General features: G+C 34.6%; 1 protein-coding gene across 1 annotated transcript in view; it reads right to left on the minus strand.

Annotated features, from left to right (window-relative positions):
- Positions 1-605: 605 nt before the first annotated feature.
- Positions 606-20,433, minus strand: part of LOC150087301 (lysine-specific demethylase 8-like) — a 75,468-nt gene continuing 55,640 nt past the window's right edge. Inside the window, exons 7-9 of the mRNA XM_090371965.1 lie at positions 13,375-13,521; positions 9,450-9,542; positions 606-1,406 (exon numbers count right to left, since the gene is read on the minus strand). Of these exons, the coding sequence (XP_090228091.1) occupies positions 1,242-1,406; positions 9,450-9,542; positions 13,375-13,521 (405 nt within the window). The 3' untranslated portion in view covers positions 606-1,241. The remainder of the gene's footprint in view (positions 1,407-9,449; positions 9,543-13,374; positions 13,522-20,433) is intronic.

Below are 20,433 nucleotides of genomic sequence, written 5' to 3' on the forward strand. Positions count from 1 at the left end.
TAATAAAATACAACTGAAGTCTGGCAAAGTACTTTGAAATATAAAGATTATAATCAAAAGCAATGATTCTTCTGAGAGTTTCATGGGTTTTAACTAATTACAATTATTTCTAACTAGCAAATATTCTGCAGTATGAAGTGATTATTATATTTGAAACAGTTCCAATTTCAGACAAAATATTGCACGGCGTGTTTTGTTAGTATAATACCAATGGTTAAGTGATATGACAAATCTGTAGGTACATTTAAGGGATTATTACAATGATGCAATATTATCTGTAAAGGAGTCTACATTATTTCAATAATTTGAATAATAAATATATGGATATTTATCATTGCAAGAAATGTGTGGGTATATTCTTACAAATTTCTTTATCACACAAAAATTTCGTAGCAAACCTGCAGCATTATATTATTCTTTGCGAAGTAGAGATGTCCACATGGCATCTGTTAAAAAGTAACACTTGCTATGGACAATCTAATAAAAAAAATGTATAATTATAATATAAAAAATTCACCCTTCCTGATACAATCCTGCTATCTTGGAGAGCTGTCTAGTTATATTTCTCATAACTATTTTTATGCTGATGTAGATAATTACTGAGACCAACAAAACTGGTATTATTTTATTAACCAAATTTATCCAAACACCATTTGTTTCTAATACGGTATCATCTTACTTTTTAGAATAATGCAGAGCAATTTATGTTCAGCTCTGGTACATAACATCACTCTAATTACTGTACACCAGTGCTTCTCATCTTAATCAGGTCTTGTGAATTTTAACTTTCTTTCATCATTATGTGTTATTGAGCAGCATTTCAAAATAAACAGGTGCAGTACATATTTATAATCTGTGACAGAACATAAATATTGATGCTGATAACAAATGATACTTCTGAAAAACTACCTTCCTTGGCTCTCCCACTCCCTACATTTGAATCCAATCAAGACCAGTGGGGACTTGTGGAAAGATATATCAGTGAGTGACAAAAACTGCTTCCAGTATAAGAAACCTGATGATCATATGAGAATGGGCTATCACCACCAGAGATACCTGTGCATACTTTGCAGAATTAATACTGCTGTTATCATCACTAAAAGGGACTGACTGGATGTTAACTGCATTTTGTAATGGTGTGAGTGACAGGGTAATGTATTTAACAACATAGTTTACAAAATATCCAGTTCTTGATTATTCTTCACTATTTGCCACAAATACTACATGTTCATAAGGATAACTTAATTCCACCAAAAGCTTACAGAAAAACTAACTTCCAAAGATCGAACATAATGCCAACATTTAGGTGGTATGTATAGCATATCACCTGATTGTAAAACACATTCTTGATAAGGAGCCGAGGAAAATAGAGGAAACTGTTCAAGGTCTGGATTTTCTACATCTACCTATAGTAAAAGAAAGACATCTTAAATATATATCTTAAATTTTCAGAAATTAAAATATATTTTCTGGACAATAAGATGCCCCCTTATTTTACATAGAAAATATTGCCTAAAATTCTCCTACATCTGATAGTCTGAATGCATGTGAAATGCATGCAGCATTGTCTTTATCTTTAAATGTGGCTAGAAACAGTAAATCACAATTAAATTAAATGTCCAGGTGGCCTTCAAAAAAAAAAAAAAGAAGAAGAAAAAAAAAAAAAGCCAGCTTTTTTATTGTGTAACAATTAAAAATCACATAACAGTAGCAACAAAAAGGGTAATTGCTGAATTAAACAAGGACTTAGCTGGAATTCCAGGAGGGCTTTGCCAGCTGCAGCCATCGGACATCTCAATTAACAAATCCTTTAAAGTATTCATACATGAGGAGTGGAAAAGGGATGAAGGCACCAAGTTACAATTTGATACCAAAATGACAAATGAAGTGACCAGCCATTTCTAAGGTGTGCAAATGGGTGAAAAATTATTAGAAGTTAGTGAAACACAAGACAGTCACCATGTTTTTTAAGAAATGGGGAATCAGTTGTCCTTGAGTCCGAAGATGATACACTCTTTGAATAAAGTGAAAAGTTCAGATCAATAAGGTTAGTATCACAGTAATAACAACACATTACTGATGCTATGATGAGAAAGCTTTATTTTACACTAACATTTTGTTTAGTAAGCACTTGTGAATTTGATTCAAATACATGCAATAAAAATTTTTCAAAATTTGCCTTCTAAAACTTGAATGTATTTTATCATCCAGAAAATATGGTAATTTTCATTAATGGCTTAGCCTTTAAGCAGTGCAATGCTAAATACCCATTCTATACCAGCATTAATGTTAAAATAAGCTGAGCTTAAAATACTCCAGCTAAGCACTAAATATTAAGGTAACTTAGAAGGACCAATTCAAAATAGAAGATTACTGCTAAACTTCATCCTTAGTAGTGGGGGGGGGTATAATCTTAAGTTCCAGTGATATATAAATTGGATTTCATTTCCTTTTTTCAATATATTAAAAAAAAGTAAGAAATTACCTCAATCTTTTTTGTGGAATGCTTCCAGTCAATTCTCTCCAAATGTAATGAATAAAATAAGATGAAAAAAACGAATTAATGAATTCCCTTGCTCGTAGAAATATGACCAAATTCGACGCGGAACGGAATCGAAAGCCGAGAGCCCAACCCGACCCCGAAACACATCAAACCACCGCAACAAGACCACGAGTGTGAAAAGACATTGTGTTAGAATAAATAATTAAAATCATGATTAAAAAAGATTAAAATCATGATTTCAAAAGATTAAAATCACAATTAAAATTTGGATGAACACCACTCAAATTAAACAAAATGCACGGCTGTTTCCCTTCTTTAAGCAGACCACGCTTTTCGGCTGATCACCGTATTCACAGGATAGGAATATCGCGAAGTGTTTGTGTGTGTATTTAGCTCTTAAAATAGAGAGATTATTTGTATTGAAGAATGCGTAAAAAAGACCAGAAATCCGAAATTAGGTAAGGATGTCGCACACTGATAGAATTTTTGTGTAGTTTCATTTCAAGTGTTTCAGCAATCAATAATTTTATGTAATTGTGTTGTATGTTTAAAATTTCCGAATGTCACGTGTGAGAGTGAAATTTAAGAAATTCAGGGCTTTTGTTTCTATCTGTTCTTCCTCCAATGTAAAATGTAGTCTCGTGTGAATATTGTTGAATACCAGTAGAATGTCCTGAGTGGTGTTATGATCTGTTACAACAAGTATATCATCAATATATCTCCAATAGTAAGTAATGTGGGGGGAAAACGGTGTTAAATGAATGTCCTCAATATTAGCAAGATAGATTTCTGCTATAAGACCGGTCAGGTTCAAACTCATCGGTAAACTGAAAACCTGTTTGTATATAGTGTCTTTAAACACAAAACAGTTGGCTTCAAGCTTGATTAATTAAAAAATTTCTTTTTTGGGTAATTTAGTATGATTTATCGTGATAGTATCATTATTTAACAATTCCCAAACTACATCGAGAGCGTAGTCGCACTTCGCGTGCAAATGCGTCGGAGTTGGCCTTTCACGCGGTCAATGATGGTTACGTATTCCTATTCAATGAAGTGGAAATTTTAAACATACAACACAATTACATAAAATTATTGATTGCTGAAACGCTTGAAATGAAACATGAAAATTCTATCAATGTGCGATGTCTTTACCTAATTTAGGATTTTTTTTACGCATGCATAAATACAAATAATCTCTCTATTTTAAGAGCCAAATAGGGTTGAGGCTCTCAGCTTTTGATTCCGTTGCGTGTCGAATTTGGTCACATCCCTATGAGTGAGGGAATTCATTAATTCATTTTTTTCATTTTATTTTATTCGTTACATTTGGAGAGAATTGACTGGAAGCATTCCATTAAAAAGACTGAGATAATCTCTTACTTTTTTTATACATTGAAAAATCGTGGAAGTTACTGAGCCTTGCAGCTCTGCAATTTTTACTAATTTCCTTTTTTTTTTTCATATTTTTAGATAAAAATTACAAAATTTTAAAAAAAATTATTTTATCTACTTTCATTATAAAATGAACTCACATTCACCACTGCTCAAGATATTGTTTTGGTTTTTTTTAACTTAAAATTGCAATCTACATAACTGAGTTTTTTAAAATACCTGGTTTCACCTAACAAGAAATGATGTATTATAATATCTAATCTGGTAGTCTTCATACCACAACACACAACTTGACTCAAGCCATAATGCAACAGTTCTTATAGCAATCTAGTTCATCATCAAAATGTAATTTAGTATGTCTGTACAAGTGAGTTCAGAGGCAATTTAAACGTTAAGCAAGCTGAAAAACCCAGAATAACGTACTGGAGAAATCACACTCTCTGTGTCTGACACTGGCAAACTATACAACAGTGAAAAGTCATTAAAGAATTCCTCTCTTGATGGGATTTGAATGCAGAATTTCCCAAATAAGTGAAAAGTAATAGTGAAACCATATACTGTTACAGAGCAGGTAATCTCTAAAGGGAAATTCCCATCTATAAAGAGTTAGTTTCAGTGATGGTCTCAAGTATATAATATCAAAAAATAATTTTGATATCATATACTTGGATTTCAGGAAAGCTTTTGACAATGTTGCGCATGGAAGACTACTGTACAAATTGGAGCAAAATGGTATTGAGGGTAAGTTGCTCCACTAATGTTATTAGTGGAGTCCCACATGGTTTGGTGTTGGGTCCACTGTTGTTTTGTATATTTATCAATGATACTGATGAAGGTATATCAGGCTCAGTGTCGAAGTTTGCAGCTGATACAAAGGTTGGCAGGGTTGTTAATGACAGTAATGGCAGTGTGCTACTGCAACAGGATCTAGAAAATTTGGGAAGATGGGCTGAGAAGTGGCAACTGAAGTTTAACATTGACAAATGCAAAGTACTGCATATGGGTAGAAATAACCCCAGAGGAACGTACCAACTGTGTGGTACTACACTTAAGGTGATAGAAAATGAAAAAGACCTGGGAGTAATTGTGCAGTCAGATATGAAGTTTTCTGAGCAATGTAGACAGGCTGCCAGGGCAGGTCATGGGGTTTTGTCAATGATATACAGGAATTTTGTTAGCAGGGAAAAGGAGGTGATTATCCCTCTGTATAAGGCAATGGTCGGGCCACGCCTTGAGTACTGCGTACAGGTCTGGAGGCCTCATTTAAGGAAGGATGTAGATTTTTTTGAGTGTGTACAGAGAAAGGCAACAAGATTGGTGAGGGGAATGAAGGGATCCGCTTACGAAGAGGCTTAAGTTCTGCAAATTGCAGCGGCTGGAGACTAGGCACCTGTGAGGTGATCTGATTGAGGTGTATAAAGCCTTGAATGGGTTGAGCACGCTGAATTCTGATGGGATTCTTCCACTTTTTCAGATTATGAACCTAAGGGGGAATAAATTCAAATTGAGGAAAGACAGATGTAGAATAGATGTGCAGAAATTTGCCTTTAGCCAGCGGGTGGTTAATTGCTGGAACAAACTTCCATCTGTCGTTGTGGAAGTTGATAGGTTAAATAAATTTAAGGAGGAATTGGACAAACATTTAAAAATACAAACATAAAAAAAAAAAATTTTCTTTTTTTTTTTTTGGCTGATGCTACATAAGCTCATATGCTTGCTTTCTTGCATCACATGCCACGATTACTATTACAACTTAAAGAAAGCCAACTGGCAGACCTTCACAGATGAAATCCAAAACCAAATAGCACAGCAGCAGACTCAGATCCATAACTACGGCCCAGATAAACATAACCTAAATATCACAATTATGCTTAAAAAAAAACATCCAATCTAGCAATATTGAAAAGGAAACCGAAGAAAAATGCTGTTCCCTGATGCTGCATAAGCTCATACGCTTGCTTTCTTGCATCACATGCCACTATTACTACTACTACTACTACGACGTCAAAAAACCATCTGGACATATTTATTTTTCAAGTAACCACACTTGTTTAACCTTTATAGGACAAAAAAACAATTGCATGAGAAGCATCTGCTAGAAACTGAGAGAACCACATAGAGGTAAATACTTTAGGTGTAATCCATAGCTTAGGTATATCGCCTGTTAACACAGAAAAAGTTCAAAATTAAAATAAAAGGTCAGCAAAATAATCCTAAAAGCTTTTTAAATCCATCATTAATGCACAGAGGATCATTTTGACTCTCATTTCATTAGCTCTTTCTTTCTCTAAAATTACTTTTTCTTCCTAACTGTAACTGACACAGGGTCAGCTGGAGGGGTACAGGCAAGCAGGGCAGTTGAGTCACTGGGGGCATGGAGAAGGTGCCTGGAGGGACAATATTATAAGAACAGTTCACTAAATAATACTGAAACACAAATAGTCAGAACAAATATATATCACTATTTACATTTTCTTTTTCTTGTATATTGTAACAGTCACAAAGTCTTGATTAAAGTAAACACAAAATATGACTTTTCTCTTGTGAATTAAGTTTTTACCACTGGAGCACAGAAAAATAGATTGTAAGATACTTCCTCCTGTACTCCTACTTTTTTTAAATTCTTTTATTGAATATATAAAATTAAATACATAAAATAAAATCAACATTACAGGGGAAATTCCTTCTAATGATTGAAATAAGAAATGATTGAAAATAGATTGAAATAAGAAATGAATCCATACTGGGTAACAGAAATAAAAATGAATCACATTTATAAACAGAGAAAAAATATAATAACAAAAAACCTTATCTGACTGCCTCTATATAATTTTTGCAGTAAAGATGGATTTTTACATCACTAATCTATATTGAAGGGGACAATTGAAAAATTTCATCTAGAGCATCAAGAAAGCTTGGGCCGGCCCTGAACTCAACAATACCTTTCAAGTTTTTGCTTCACTTCTGCTATTAACTCACCAGTGTCAGCATGAAATTCTCTAATGCAAGCAGCAGCATGGAGCAAAAATACACACATTTTAAAATTGTAATATATTCTTCCACTGATTTTTTTTTTTTTTTACTGGCTAACCAAGTCTTTGGCACTGAAAAGAGCCAAAAGCTCAGTGGACGTAGACATAGAACTCATAAACATAATGCTAATAATCATTTTTAACACATTCAAAATTCATTATGTGGATTCATTATATGTATTCCTTTATAGCCAAATAATAAGATAAATACATCAAAGACATAAATTAAATTAAGTAACAATTTATCCCAGAACACCTAAGCAGAGGGGTTTACAGCAACCGAACAAATTTGTTCTCTTCTCATGTAACCAGACTCATACTCTAACTTTTAAAGTTTTGATATTACATAACTAACAACAATGATCCAAAATTCACTGTACCATCTGCTGATGATAGAATGAATTCTGGACATGATTCAAAATTATTGAAGGTGATATAATATATATGGAAGACCAGATACTAACAGTGAAACAACTGGTGCTGTAGAAAAAATTATCACGAGTGATCAATGTAGGTTTCAGAGATTGTTAGAGGTGCATATATCCTGGTAGAACTGAAAAGATCACTCATGAGCATCTACACATATTTAAGTGGCTGCAAGATAGGTTGCTGAAAATTGACCATACACAACCCCGAATACTATTTCTGGGATCATTACATGTGATGAGATATGGGTTAATCACTGGAATCCTGAAACAAAAATTCAGTCGAAAGAGTGGAAATAGCATCACTCCTTTAAAAAATAACATCCCCATGATCTATTCAGATTGTGAAGAAATATTATTGGTTGATTATTTACTAAATGGTACCATGATGAATAGTGATTACTACCTCCAACTAATGCATAAATTATTGGACTTCCCAAATTTAACATCTGGGAAGTTCAATAAAATATGGTTTTCTTTTTCTTTACAAAGCACCTATTAAAAAGTATAGAATGTTCAGAATGCTATTAATAAATGTCATTATGAGCAGCTAAATCCTCCCCCATCTTATAGCCCAAATGTAGCCTCTAATGAGTATTAGCTGTTTACAAATCTTTAAATTTATCAGGTATATAAAAGCCTGCAGGAAAAATGGAACAAGTGCAATGAAGTAAAAGGACATTATACCGAAAAATGAAATTATAATTGAAAACTAATTTTTTTTTTTTTTTTTTGTAACTGATTTGAAAAACTTTTTGAACAATTTTCATAGAAAATCAATATATAAATAATAAATCAATGTAAATAAATGTAAATTTAATTTAATTTTATTATTATTTTTTTTTTTTTCAGTATTGGCACCTTTCCAGTAAATGAAGTTTGTTAGTAGCAGATTTAAGCACAAGCAATAAAAATTTATTCCGGGATCACTGAACTCTGCACAGAAATTTGTCTAAATAAGCTATTTTGTTATAGTTGTTGGTTTTACAGTCTCAGGCCAGACGTGTATCATCTATGAAATGTCAGTGCATATAGTGTGTACTGTAATGCTCTTTTAAGTTACTGCAATTACAAATATGTTAAATATTTTTTATAATGTCTACAGTTACTGAACATAAAGAAAAATTTCAATGACAACTATTCAGGTATGGCCATGTTCTAAACTTCAGAATGTAAAAATCACTCCGCGGGACTACTTAAGTGATGAAATTTGAAAAAATAATAATAAATTATATCTTTAAAAATCTTTAACTTCTGTAGTGCACACAATTCTAAACATAAAAAAAAAATATTTCAATAAAAAATGTTGGTAAATGCCCATACTATAAGAATTTAAAGGATGACAGCAATCGTCAGGCACCTCCGTAGCCAGGTGAGCAGGAGCAGCAGTGTGTAGCACACGCTTCTTGATTAGACTGGGGTTCGAGCCTGTGACCACCAAATACGGAGGATGTGGAAAGGTCGGGGAATGACCACTGCATATCCCCAGAGCAAAATGGCCTTAGTTGCTTATGCTCCTAAAAACCAAATAACAAACAAACAAACGAACAAGCAATCGTCATTTCCAATTCCACCTAGGTGAAAACTCATTCTAAGCTTATTCTACTACTCAAGTGCATTTAAGTATAAATTCCTTATATCAATTGACATCTATTATGCCAATCAGTATGCTTATACTGATTAGCATATTAGATGGTAACTGAGCTTTGTTCAACAAAATATGTAAGATGTGATAATAGTTCCTTTATAATGTAATAAGTTAAACTTATATCTTATCAGTATTTATTGATAATATCAGTTTCCCAATCAAAAAAAAGAAAAGCATTATTAAGCAGTTCCAGAAATCAGTTTTTCAGAAGTTGATTAATTTCAATTTAGATTATCATGTATATCAACAAATACTAGCAATACCTCAACAAATAAACCAAGTTGTTTATTTCATCTATTATACTCATTCTGTTGGTTGTTATTCCAAAAGAGAATAATTCATTTTGGAGTTTTTTAGTTATTAATATTTATTTTATAAGCCAATATTTAATGATATAAAGGGTCACGTAATATTTATTAAATAGGTAAAATCTACCTACATTACCTTACCTTGCTTGTATTGTTTAGCAGATAGTTTTCATGTGGATAAAGGAGTGGGCTTTTTTCTTCAGAATAAAGACGTATATATTTCTTTCCCATTACCTCAAATTATAAAAAATTAAAATAACTAAACTATAAGAGGTACAATGTTAATATATCAGAGATATATTAACATCACTGCAATACATCTATGAGTACTAATTTATTTTTTGTCATAGCATGAAATACATTAATTCACAAATAAAATCATTCAGCCTGTACAGCATTTCTATCATACATTAATATTACTCATATCTATATTAATATTATTGATATCTAGCATCAATAGCATTTAGCATTTTTAATAACAACACACGAATTTTCTACTAGGTTGAGGCCAAGGTCTGGTTTCTGGAGTCAGGGAGAGTTGTCATGTTTATTTTCTTGGAATCACTCCTACATAATGCTGGCTGAACAGTATGGGAAAGCAGCGCTTAATATCCTTTAAATATAAGGTTCGATAGAAGCAGAGTGAAAATTTTGTTGTGCAAAATTGAGCTTAAGTCTACATCTGTCAAAAAATCATGCAATGTTTACTATTCTTAAACTAAGAAATCAACAACAAAAGGCAACTGGCACTTCCTCTAGTGTAGCGAGGGTGAACCATTTCCAGCTTGAGTGCCGAAAATAAATGAAACAAAGATTTGATAATTTTCATGTGCCAAGAAAAAAAAAAAAAAAAAAACGACTAAAATTTGTAAACAGTCTTTAATGATATTATAAAATGTTAACAATACTTGAAAAAGTCTCTAATGAGAAACTTTCAAGTATTTCTGTTGTTGCATAATTCTGCGCACACAGTTTTCACTGGTTGATAGAGCATACAATTAAAACAAAACTGTCTTCAAATAAAAAAACTATATATATATATATTTTAATATACATTATTAAAAAAGTGGCTACACACTAGTATGTTTTCCCATGCATGCCACCAGTGGGACATGTGCCATTGGTTCAGCATCACTGCTTTATGGGTGCACAGCATAAAAAAGTACATCAAAAATACTAAAATATCTATTTTAGTGATAACTGAATTTCTATATTCCACTGGTATTATGCTGACCTTTGTTCTGCCTTCTGATTGTTTTAGAATTGGAGAAGTACAACCAGATAAGTATTATCTCACTGTGGCATACTCTTAAAAATTGTATGCCACCTTGGAAAATTTTTCTGCACTCCCATTCAACTTGTGCTGGTACACCTTTTGCATTTATTTATTTATATTAAAAATTAATTTTTTTTGACAAAAAAATACCTCAAAATGTCAAAGCCAGATATTAAAACTCATGTTATTCATGAGATTATGACTTATGAGATCACATAAAAAAGTGGTACACAAAATCAAAACTGAAATTTCATTTTAGGTGGAAAACAAAGCAAAAAAGGGCTGGATAGACTTTACTGCCTAAGAATTCCATGAACATTAGAGATTTTAGTATATCTCAACACACTCCCGTCATGGCATCCCACATAATGCCACTGGATATTGGATTTGTCAGAAGATAATCCCTTTCCCAGTGCTAAGGTTCCTTAACCTTTCACAGGTGTTTCTTTCTACTACATGTGGACAATGCCATTGTGCAGTAGAGACTTTTGCTACTACAGCATAGATGAAACTGGGATAGCTATCCTCATAGTTCATGACTATACTACATTATTTCAGCTAACTTAACAGTACTGTGTGCTGGTAATCCCAGCTATCATCTAGGTCCCTCAGGCATCAGAAAATTGTCTCTAAATTTTCAATAATTCCTCACTTCCTTTTTCAGTGATACCTTCTGATTTGTCTCCCACAGATATTCCATAGTCAAAGTCAGTTAGATTACATTATCTGTCATTTTACAAATTGAAAATGTACTGTAAATAACTGCTAGAGTTGTCTACTGTAAATACATATCACTGGCACATTTTGTCTATACAAGACTTACATCCACATTCTTAAACACAGGCAAAAACACCAGATCAAAGTTCAAGGCAAACAAGAGTGGCACCATGAGTCGCTTTATGTTGCACTACTAGTTAGCAACACTTCTCTAAAAAGAGAAGTATAATGTTACATATTAGTAACATTTATGGAAGGCTGGGCATCCTATTACTATATTGATTTAATTCACATAATAAAAGATTCCAAAAGGTGCAAAAACACAACCTTTCTGGGTTAAGGAGGGAGATGTACAACATTACTAATAAATAACTACTCTTTTTAGAGAAGTGTTGCTTGCTGGATAACAGGGAGCAACTTGTAGTAGTGACCTTACAATTTGAGATCAATGGCTTTCATTAGACTATATATTTTTTTCATCTATGATACACAAAATAGATGCAAATCCTGTTATAGACAAAGTTTGTAATCTACAACAGGGTTACAGCAATCAGCTAGCTCAACTTTTTAAACTTAGGTTTCACACTTTTTGACATTTCTCACCTTGAGTTATGTCATCACTGTGTTGTCAGATGCTGTTCTGATAAGGTACCAATAAGCACCAAAGCAACCATCTTATAATGTTACTTTCATTCTCTGCCTCCCTGAGTGTAGTACCACAGAGTTGGTAAGTTTCTCTTGAATTACTGCACCCATAAGCAGTACTTTCCATTTGTTAATGTTAAACTTCAGTAGTCGCTTCTCAGCCCATCTGCCTAACTTTTCTAGATCCTGCTGCAGTAGATGTTTGTTTGTTTGTTTGTTATTTTTAGGAGCATTAGCAACTAAGGCCATATTCCTCCAGGAATAGGAGGATGCAGAAAGGTCATTCCCTGACCTTTCCGCATCCTCCATATTTGGTGGTGACAGGCTCGAACCCCGGTCTAATCAAGAAGCATGTGCTACACACTGCTGCTCCTTCCCACCTGGCTATGGAGGCATCTGTGTTGCAGTAGAACGCTGCCATTACTGTCATTAACAACCCTGCCAACCTTTTTATTATCTGCAAACTTCGACATTAAGCCTGATATACCTGCATCAATATCATCGATAAATATACAAAACAACAGTGGACCCAACACCGAACCCTGTGGGACCCCACTAATAACAATAGTCCACGAAGAGCAGCACCCATTGATTACCACCCTGTCTTCTCCCACTTAACCATCCTTTTATCCATTGTAGCAACTTACCCATTAGTCATGCACATGCATTACTAGGAATGCATTTGCAATGTGGATTTTCAAATATCTTATAGCCAACCATAAGAATGCATTTGTAGATTACTGTTTACAAGCACCTTATGTATTACCATTAGAAGGGAAGGCAGGGCTAACTTCTTGCACAGGACTGTTGTCAGAAAGGTATTATGGTGTCACCATTACAAGCATGTAACAAAAAATGAGCTTCAAAGGGGGAAACATTAGAACTCCATTGCTAAAGAAGGATTGTAAGGACACCCAGTGTCCTACAATCCTTCTAGTAAGTGCTTCTTGAAATTTTCCTCGAAAACCGTTTACTCATTGATTTTTATGGTATAGAATTTGGTATCCATGATATATGTCATAAAACTATAACAATAAAGGCATGCTGAGTGCTGGTGCTGTGTTACTCCAAATGTGGCAATGTGTCCCCACTTCCCAACATAACGAAAAGTAAAATGTTTACACTGGAAAAAGATGCTACAGGTGGTTCCCTTGAAAAGAGTGAAAGAGTTCTGAAAAGCATATGTTCCCTCCCCTCACCTATCCATCCCCTCACCAAAATTAAATTTAAAAAAGAGGGGAAAATGTATGACATTAACAGAACAAGCAACACATTGCCACACTGGAGCACACATATTCAAACTAATTATACAGCTTGATATATAAGGCTTGAAGTATACCAAATCCTTCATATGAAGTCATATCAAGAATTGGGTATAATAACCAATGAAATTAGTTTTAAAATGAGATAAAGTAAATGGACACATACCTGGGCTAATAAATTATGTTTAGGATCATAATGTAGAGGAGACACTGTACCAGCAGGGCCAAACCATGCATTAACCTCGACTTCCTCATCCACTTCAGAAAGGCAACAGTATGTTGGAATACTTATATCAGCTTGCAGTTCAGGAACCTACAAGCAAATACTGATGAAAACATAAAAAAAGAGACAATATGAACAAGTAATTTCTTTTTGTTACTAAATAAGGATCAAGAATTTGATATTCGTTAAAACTCCACCAAATGAAAAATTTCTTATCCATACTGCTGTTAGTAAAATTATTGAAGCAAATAATTTCACTTCTTGTCATTCAGCAAACAGGAACACTAGAGACAAAGTATCTGATTTCAGCAGCACCTTTAGACTACAGGCAATCACCAAAGAGATGACTCCCAACAGGACACCTAAATATCTCCCTTAGATCCAAGACAAATGCTCATAATCCAATCACAGTATATATTAATATATACGTCTACAGACTGAAGAAAAAATAGCAAAAGTTTATAATCCCAAAATCTTTGCAATTATAGTTTTTCTACAGTTATAAGTTAGTTCTATATACAAGTTAGCAATAATATTGTCATTCAGCAGCAAAATCTTATCTCAGAGATTTGTATGATTTACAAGTTCAGTGCATTGAGTCATGCCTGCTGTGGTACTGTTTAAATTCCTTGATTTTTTTTTTTTTTTTTTTTACATTTCTAATTTTCTTATGCTTTTGACCAAGACCAAAGTGCACTAACAGCAGTGAACAAAAATGCTACAAATAACACTCTCAGAATGTCATCATATAGGTAAAAATTAACTATAAAATCAAAATAGATGATCAAGTAGATGAATTGGTTAGTTAACTTAATAACAAAACATAATATGACAAAATAGCAATATTTAATGAGGCAATGCATTTATAGCCTAAATTACTATAAACAGAGCTTATGGAAGAAGTGACTATGCATCTAATATTTATTTAAAATGGATATTTTTATGCAAGGTCTATAATGATATAAAGAATTAGCATTCTGAATTAAAAATAAAAATAATAAATTCTAGATTATTGATTATGAAGATATCAAAACCAAGTAGGATTACAAACAAAGGAAGCATACAGTTACAAAAATATAAAACTGTTCACTTATTCCAAATACAGACTGAAGAAGTAATAGCAAAAGTTTATAATCCCAAAATCCTTGCAATTATAGTTTTTCTATAATTTCAATTATAGGTATAGAGGATTCAATTTTAAATTATAGGCATGGAGGAGCAGACCAGTAAATTTTTCAGGGACACAGCTTCATAAGCGTGCCCCACAATAAAAATGGTAATTACCTACACTTCTCTTTTATAATAGAAATTGAAATATTATGTTTGCTTGGTCTTTAAATGGGTTTAAAATCATTAGTTAAGAACCAACATCTAAACTGATGCCAAGTTATCTGGGGGAGGAGCAAGATTCCTCAGTGTCCAGTGCCCCTGGTCTTCTGTGCCTGCCAACATATATGTTTAGTTAATTGGCACTATCAAAATTATTTTATTTAAACAAACATACATATCCTATTCAATTACATCAGAACAAATTACAGTAAATGCTAGTTAATGTGACGATTTACATTAACTGGCACTCCTGTAATTCCAAGTCACATTCGTAAATTGAATTTTGATTCTATTAAGTGAAAATTGGAGGAATATTATCCACAGGGCAGAAAAATAAAAATATAAATTTACGCTTTATTACCTTACTAACTAACCAAATTAAATGATACGTGAAAATCAGAAGAATATTATCCACAGGTTAAAATAAAAATACATTTACACTTACACTAAGTGATCACTGAATTATGTATGACCACCTACCTAATACTTCGTAGGTCCTCCTTTTGCCCTCAGTACAGCAGCTATCCGACGTGGCATTGATTCAACAAGATGTCGGAAGCATTCGGGAGGAAGGGCCAACCAGACTATGTGTAATGTGGTCAGCAATGCAAGGTATGGAGATGATTGGTGTATCCAGATGCCTGATACGCCTTTCCATAGTGTCCCACAAGTGCTCTATGGGAATGATATCGACAGAGTTTGGAGGCCAATCGATATGCTGGAAGTCAGAACTGTATTCCTCAAACCATTCCTGCATGACAAGTGCCTGATGGCTCGGCACATTATCATCTTGGAAGACACCATCGCCATTTGGGAAAAGTGTAACATAGCGGGGTGTACGCAGTCAGCAAGCGGTTGACGATAGTGGAAACCACTGATATGCTTTTCCACATGCACCAGGAGTCCACGTTCCTGCCAGTGAAACATGCCCCACACCATACAACCGCCTCCACTGGCCATGCATGATGGATGAAGAGCCTCATGTTGCTGAAGCCAAATCCATACACGACCATCCACAGTGTGAAGTAAATAACGACTCATCCGACCAGCACACCTTCTTCCAGTCTTCTAATGTCCAACTTGCATGCTCTTTGCACCAGGCGAGTCTTTTACGCCGATGAACCTTGGTTAGGAAATGATGCCGTAGGGGTCGTCTGCTGGTATAGCCCAAACATTTGAGCATGCAACGCATGGTCATGCCAGATATTGTTCCGGGTTGACCCATGTTGTATTGGGAGGTCAACTCTTCAACAGTGCTGATCCTGTTTGCCTGTATGAGTTGTCAGACCTGGCACTCACCTCTAACATCAACCTTTCACTGACCTTTTCAGTTTTGCTGTCAGGGCGTTGTTTGACCATTTTGACGTCAGTCCTGCTACACTTTAACTACAGCGGCTCTCGAACACCCCGCCAGTTCAGTCATTTGGGAAATCGAGGCACCAGCTCGTTGAGCACCCACAATCTGTCTTTTATCAAAGTCCGATAAATCCTTTCTTTTACCCATCACGCTCGGAATTTTACTACCTACTGAACCACTGACAACTTATCTATGCTACGTAGATCGACTAACTTCATACTCTCGTACCTCATGTGGTCAACAGATCACATTCAGTTTTCATAGGGGTGGTCATAATTCAGTGATCACTCAGTATATGTACATAGCTTAATTAATATACAGTACATAGTAGCTAACATAATATTCCATAATATGATTATAATTTAAAATAGTTATTTTAAATTGCTTTGAATTGGTATTCAAAAATTCACCAAAAACACAGTTCATTGATAAATAAATAAGAATAAGTAACACAGTAATCATGTTTATTTTTACTCTAGAGCCTGTTATATACAATTCATTGAGAAGACAAAAAATAAATAAATTTTATTGAAATATACAATAATTACATAAATATTCTTCACATTCACTGGTGAATGGTTAGGCAATACATTGCTATCACACAATATTTCAAAGGGTGTTTTCAACTTATATTGGAGGTATGAAAACTAAAGCCGACAACATTTTAAAACATAATACAAAATCTGCATCAGTATTGTACTTTTTGTTTAATCCACTTTGATGACTATGTTGGTATAAGAGTGGAAATATAAAAGTGAGAAAAAACATTTTTCTCACTTTTGCAATTCAATTTTTACATTTTTATATAACGCCCTAAAAATTCCTTGACTTAATCTGTTTAAATTATATTATTACTTTTGCAGAAAGAGTTATAACAGATATGGGTTTGGTTTTCCCATTTTACACAGGTTTTAACAATAAAAATTCCATAAATTGTGGACACAATATTGAAAGACTTGCCTTTTAAAATACTAACTTTTATTTTCAATGGGAAGAATATTTATATAAATATTATATATTTCCATAAAATTTATTTTTTTTCTCTTCTTGGTGAATCATATATAATAGGTTCTAGGATAAAAAATAAACACTACTACTGTGTTAATTATTCTAATTTATTTATTAGTGAACTGTTTTTTTTTGATAAATTGTATTTTCAGTATATTTTCCTAAACCCCTTTGAATTATCACTACAAAGTCTGTTTATAGATTTTTCAATATTGTATAATAGTCTATATTCAGGATAGCTATAGTTCCATAAGTTTACCATTTTGTAACTGAAATTCATTATTCATTCAGGTGCATTTTCCTCGTGCTTGGAGAAATTATCAGTAACAGACCGGAAATTTTCTTCATTTGTTAAAGTTGTAGTAACTTGTAAATCACCATTTATGTCCACCTAATCATTAAATTCCTGTTTGTACATATCTTTAGGCTTTTCAATATGATCAGTACTATGACTTAGCATTAGCATTAGTAGAGGCATCTGAAGCAAGAAAGCAAGCTTATGCAGCATCATCCAAAAAAAAAAAAAAACCTTCCACTTCACCCCTCCGTTTGTTCGAAATACCTGGCCAGCTGAGCCTTAAATTTATTTAGGCTATCAACTTCCACGACACGGGATGGAAGTCTGTTCCACCAACCAACTACCCGCTGGCTAAAGGCAAATTTCCACACCTCTATCCTACATCTGTCTATCCCCAATTTGAATTTATGCCCTCTCAGGTGATTATTCTGAGCAAGAGGAAGAATCACATCAGCATTGAGCATGCTCAAACCATTGAAGGCCTTATACACCTCTATCACATCACCTCACCGGTGCCTAGTCTCCAGACACTGTAATTTGCAAAGCTTAGGACTTTCTTTGTAAGAGCAACCCCTTGTTCCATTCACTAATCTTGTTGCCCTTGTTGTTGTTGTTCTTGTTATTTGGTTTTTAGGAGCATTAGCAACTAAGGCCATATTGCTCCGGGAATATGCGGTGGTCATTCCCTGACCTTTCCGCATCCTCCATATTTGGTGGTGACGGGCTCAAACCGCGGTCTAATCAAGAAGCGTGTGCTACACACTGCTGCTCCTTCCCACCTGGCTACGGAGGCACTCTTGTTGCCCTTCTCTGTATACTCGTTTCAGCAGCTCTACATCCTTCTTGAAATGAGGCCTCCAGACCTGTATACAGTACTCAAGGTGTGGCCTGACCATTGCCTTATACAAGGGAATAATCACCTTATCCATGCTAAAAAAAATTACTGTATATCATTGACAAGACACCATGAGCTACTCTTGCAGCCCATCTACACTACTCAGAGAACTTCATATCTGCCTGCACAATTACCCCTATGTCCTTTTCATTCTCTACCACTGTCAGTGTAGTACCACAGAGTTGATACGTTGCTCTGGTGTTGCTGTTTCCCATATGTAGTACTTTACATTTGTCAATGTTAAACTTCATTTGCCACCTCTCAGCCCATCTGCTCAACCTTTCCAGATCCTGTTGCAGCAGCATAGCGTCAGTAGTGTCCTTAACAACCCTGCCAACCTTTGTATCATCTGCAAACTTGGACATTAAGCTTCATATACCATCATCAATATTATTTATAAATACAGAAAACAATAATGGACCCAACACTGAACCCTGAGGGATTCTAATAATAACATTAGTCCACGATGACCAGTGTCCATTGATTACCACTTTCTGTCTTCTCTCCCTCAACCACCCCTTTATCCATAGCAGCAATTTGCCTCCAATGTCACACTGCTCCAATTCCCTGCATCCAGTTCTTTTGTGACTGCATCATAGTATCCAATCAAATTGGTCAGGCAAGACTTCCTCTTCACAGAACCATGCTGTGTCCCAGCTATAACTGAAGTCTTGCCTAGATGATCCTGCAGTGCTTCTTTGACCAGTGCCTCCATTAATTTTCCTGGAAAAGAAGTTAAACTCATAGGTCTATAATTACTTGTGTCAGCCTTTGATCCTCCTTTGTGAAATGGGGTCACATTTGCACATCTCCAGTCTATGGGTACCTCCCCTGAGTCCAAGGAAGCTCTCATAATTATGGCTAAGGGTTTACTTACTTCCTTTGCTGCCTCTTTTAATATAACTGGATAGATCCCATCCACCCCAGGTGCCTTTCTTGTGTTTATCTTCAACAATTTCTCTTCCACTTTACTCTCAGTTATTACAAGATTATCTAGCTTACTGCCAGGGTTGAATATACCTCTGGCATTCCCCTCGCTGAATAACTCCTCATGTGTGAATGTCGATGCAAAATATTCATTTAGTTTGTTAGCTACCTGAGCAGGATCATCAACAGTTGAACCATTGATATCAAGTGGACCAATCTGATTCATCCCCTTCCTTTTAGAGTTTACATAAGTAAAGAACTCTTTGCAGTTTTTCTTTGCATTCTTTTCCGAAGATTTCTCATAATTTGCCTTTGCCTGTCTAACCTTTTTTTTTTTTTTTTTTTTTGGCTGATGCTGCATAAGCTCATACATTCGCTTTCTGGCATCACATGCCACTACTACTACTACCTCCTTTGTGACTTGGTTACAGCTTATATCTATCATTGGCTTCTATGTCACGTGTTAATTTATATGTATCCTATACATTTTTCTTCTCTGCCATGTGTCTCATTAGTTCATCTGACATCCATTTAGGCCTAAACCTTGAATAATATTTCTTAGTTGATATGTAAAGCCTAGTAGCTTCCAAGATAAGTTCTTTGAATGCTTCCCATTTTGAATTTGCTGTTGGTAACATCATCAGTTGTTTCTTAACTAATAGCATGACCCCTCCCACAAATTCCAGTCAATATCTGGAAAATTAAAATCCTCCATTATAAGATTCTGATTTACTGGCCCACTCTATTTCCCTGTACAATTTCTTATTATACTCATCAGAGTCATTAGGCCTACAGCACACTTCTACTCTCAATTTTGATCTTTCAATGCTTATGTCACACCAAACTGACTCGACACTGCACTGTCCAGCGAAGTCAACTGGCTTCACTTCCTTGGATTTTATGTGTTTCTTAACTAATAGCATGACCCCTCGTCCCTTCCTATCCTTTCTGTACACATTGTACTCCCCAAATTCCAGTTCTTATTTCCTTATATCTGTGTGACACCATGTCTCTGATATCCCAACAATATCCCCCTTTGATGCTTTGAGCAATACCTGAAATTCATCAAATTTATTTACCAAACTCCTAGCATTGGTGTACACGCAAGTATACATGCGCCTGTTCCTATTCTTAGCTACCCTAACACAACCCATGTGTTTACTTGTACCACAATTACTCCCAGCAGTC

The sequence above is a fragment of the Mastigoproctus giganteus genome, chromosome 4 (assembly GCF_048544385.1).
Source record: "Mastigoproctus giganteus isolate SK-2022 chromosome 4, ASM4854438v1, whole genome shotgun sequence".
Classification (NCBI taxonomy): Eukaryota; Metazoa; Arthropoda; class Arachnida; order Uropygi; family Thelyphonidae; genus Mastigoproctus; species Mastigoproctus giganteus.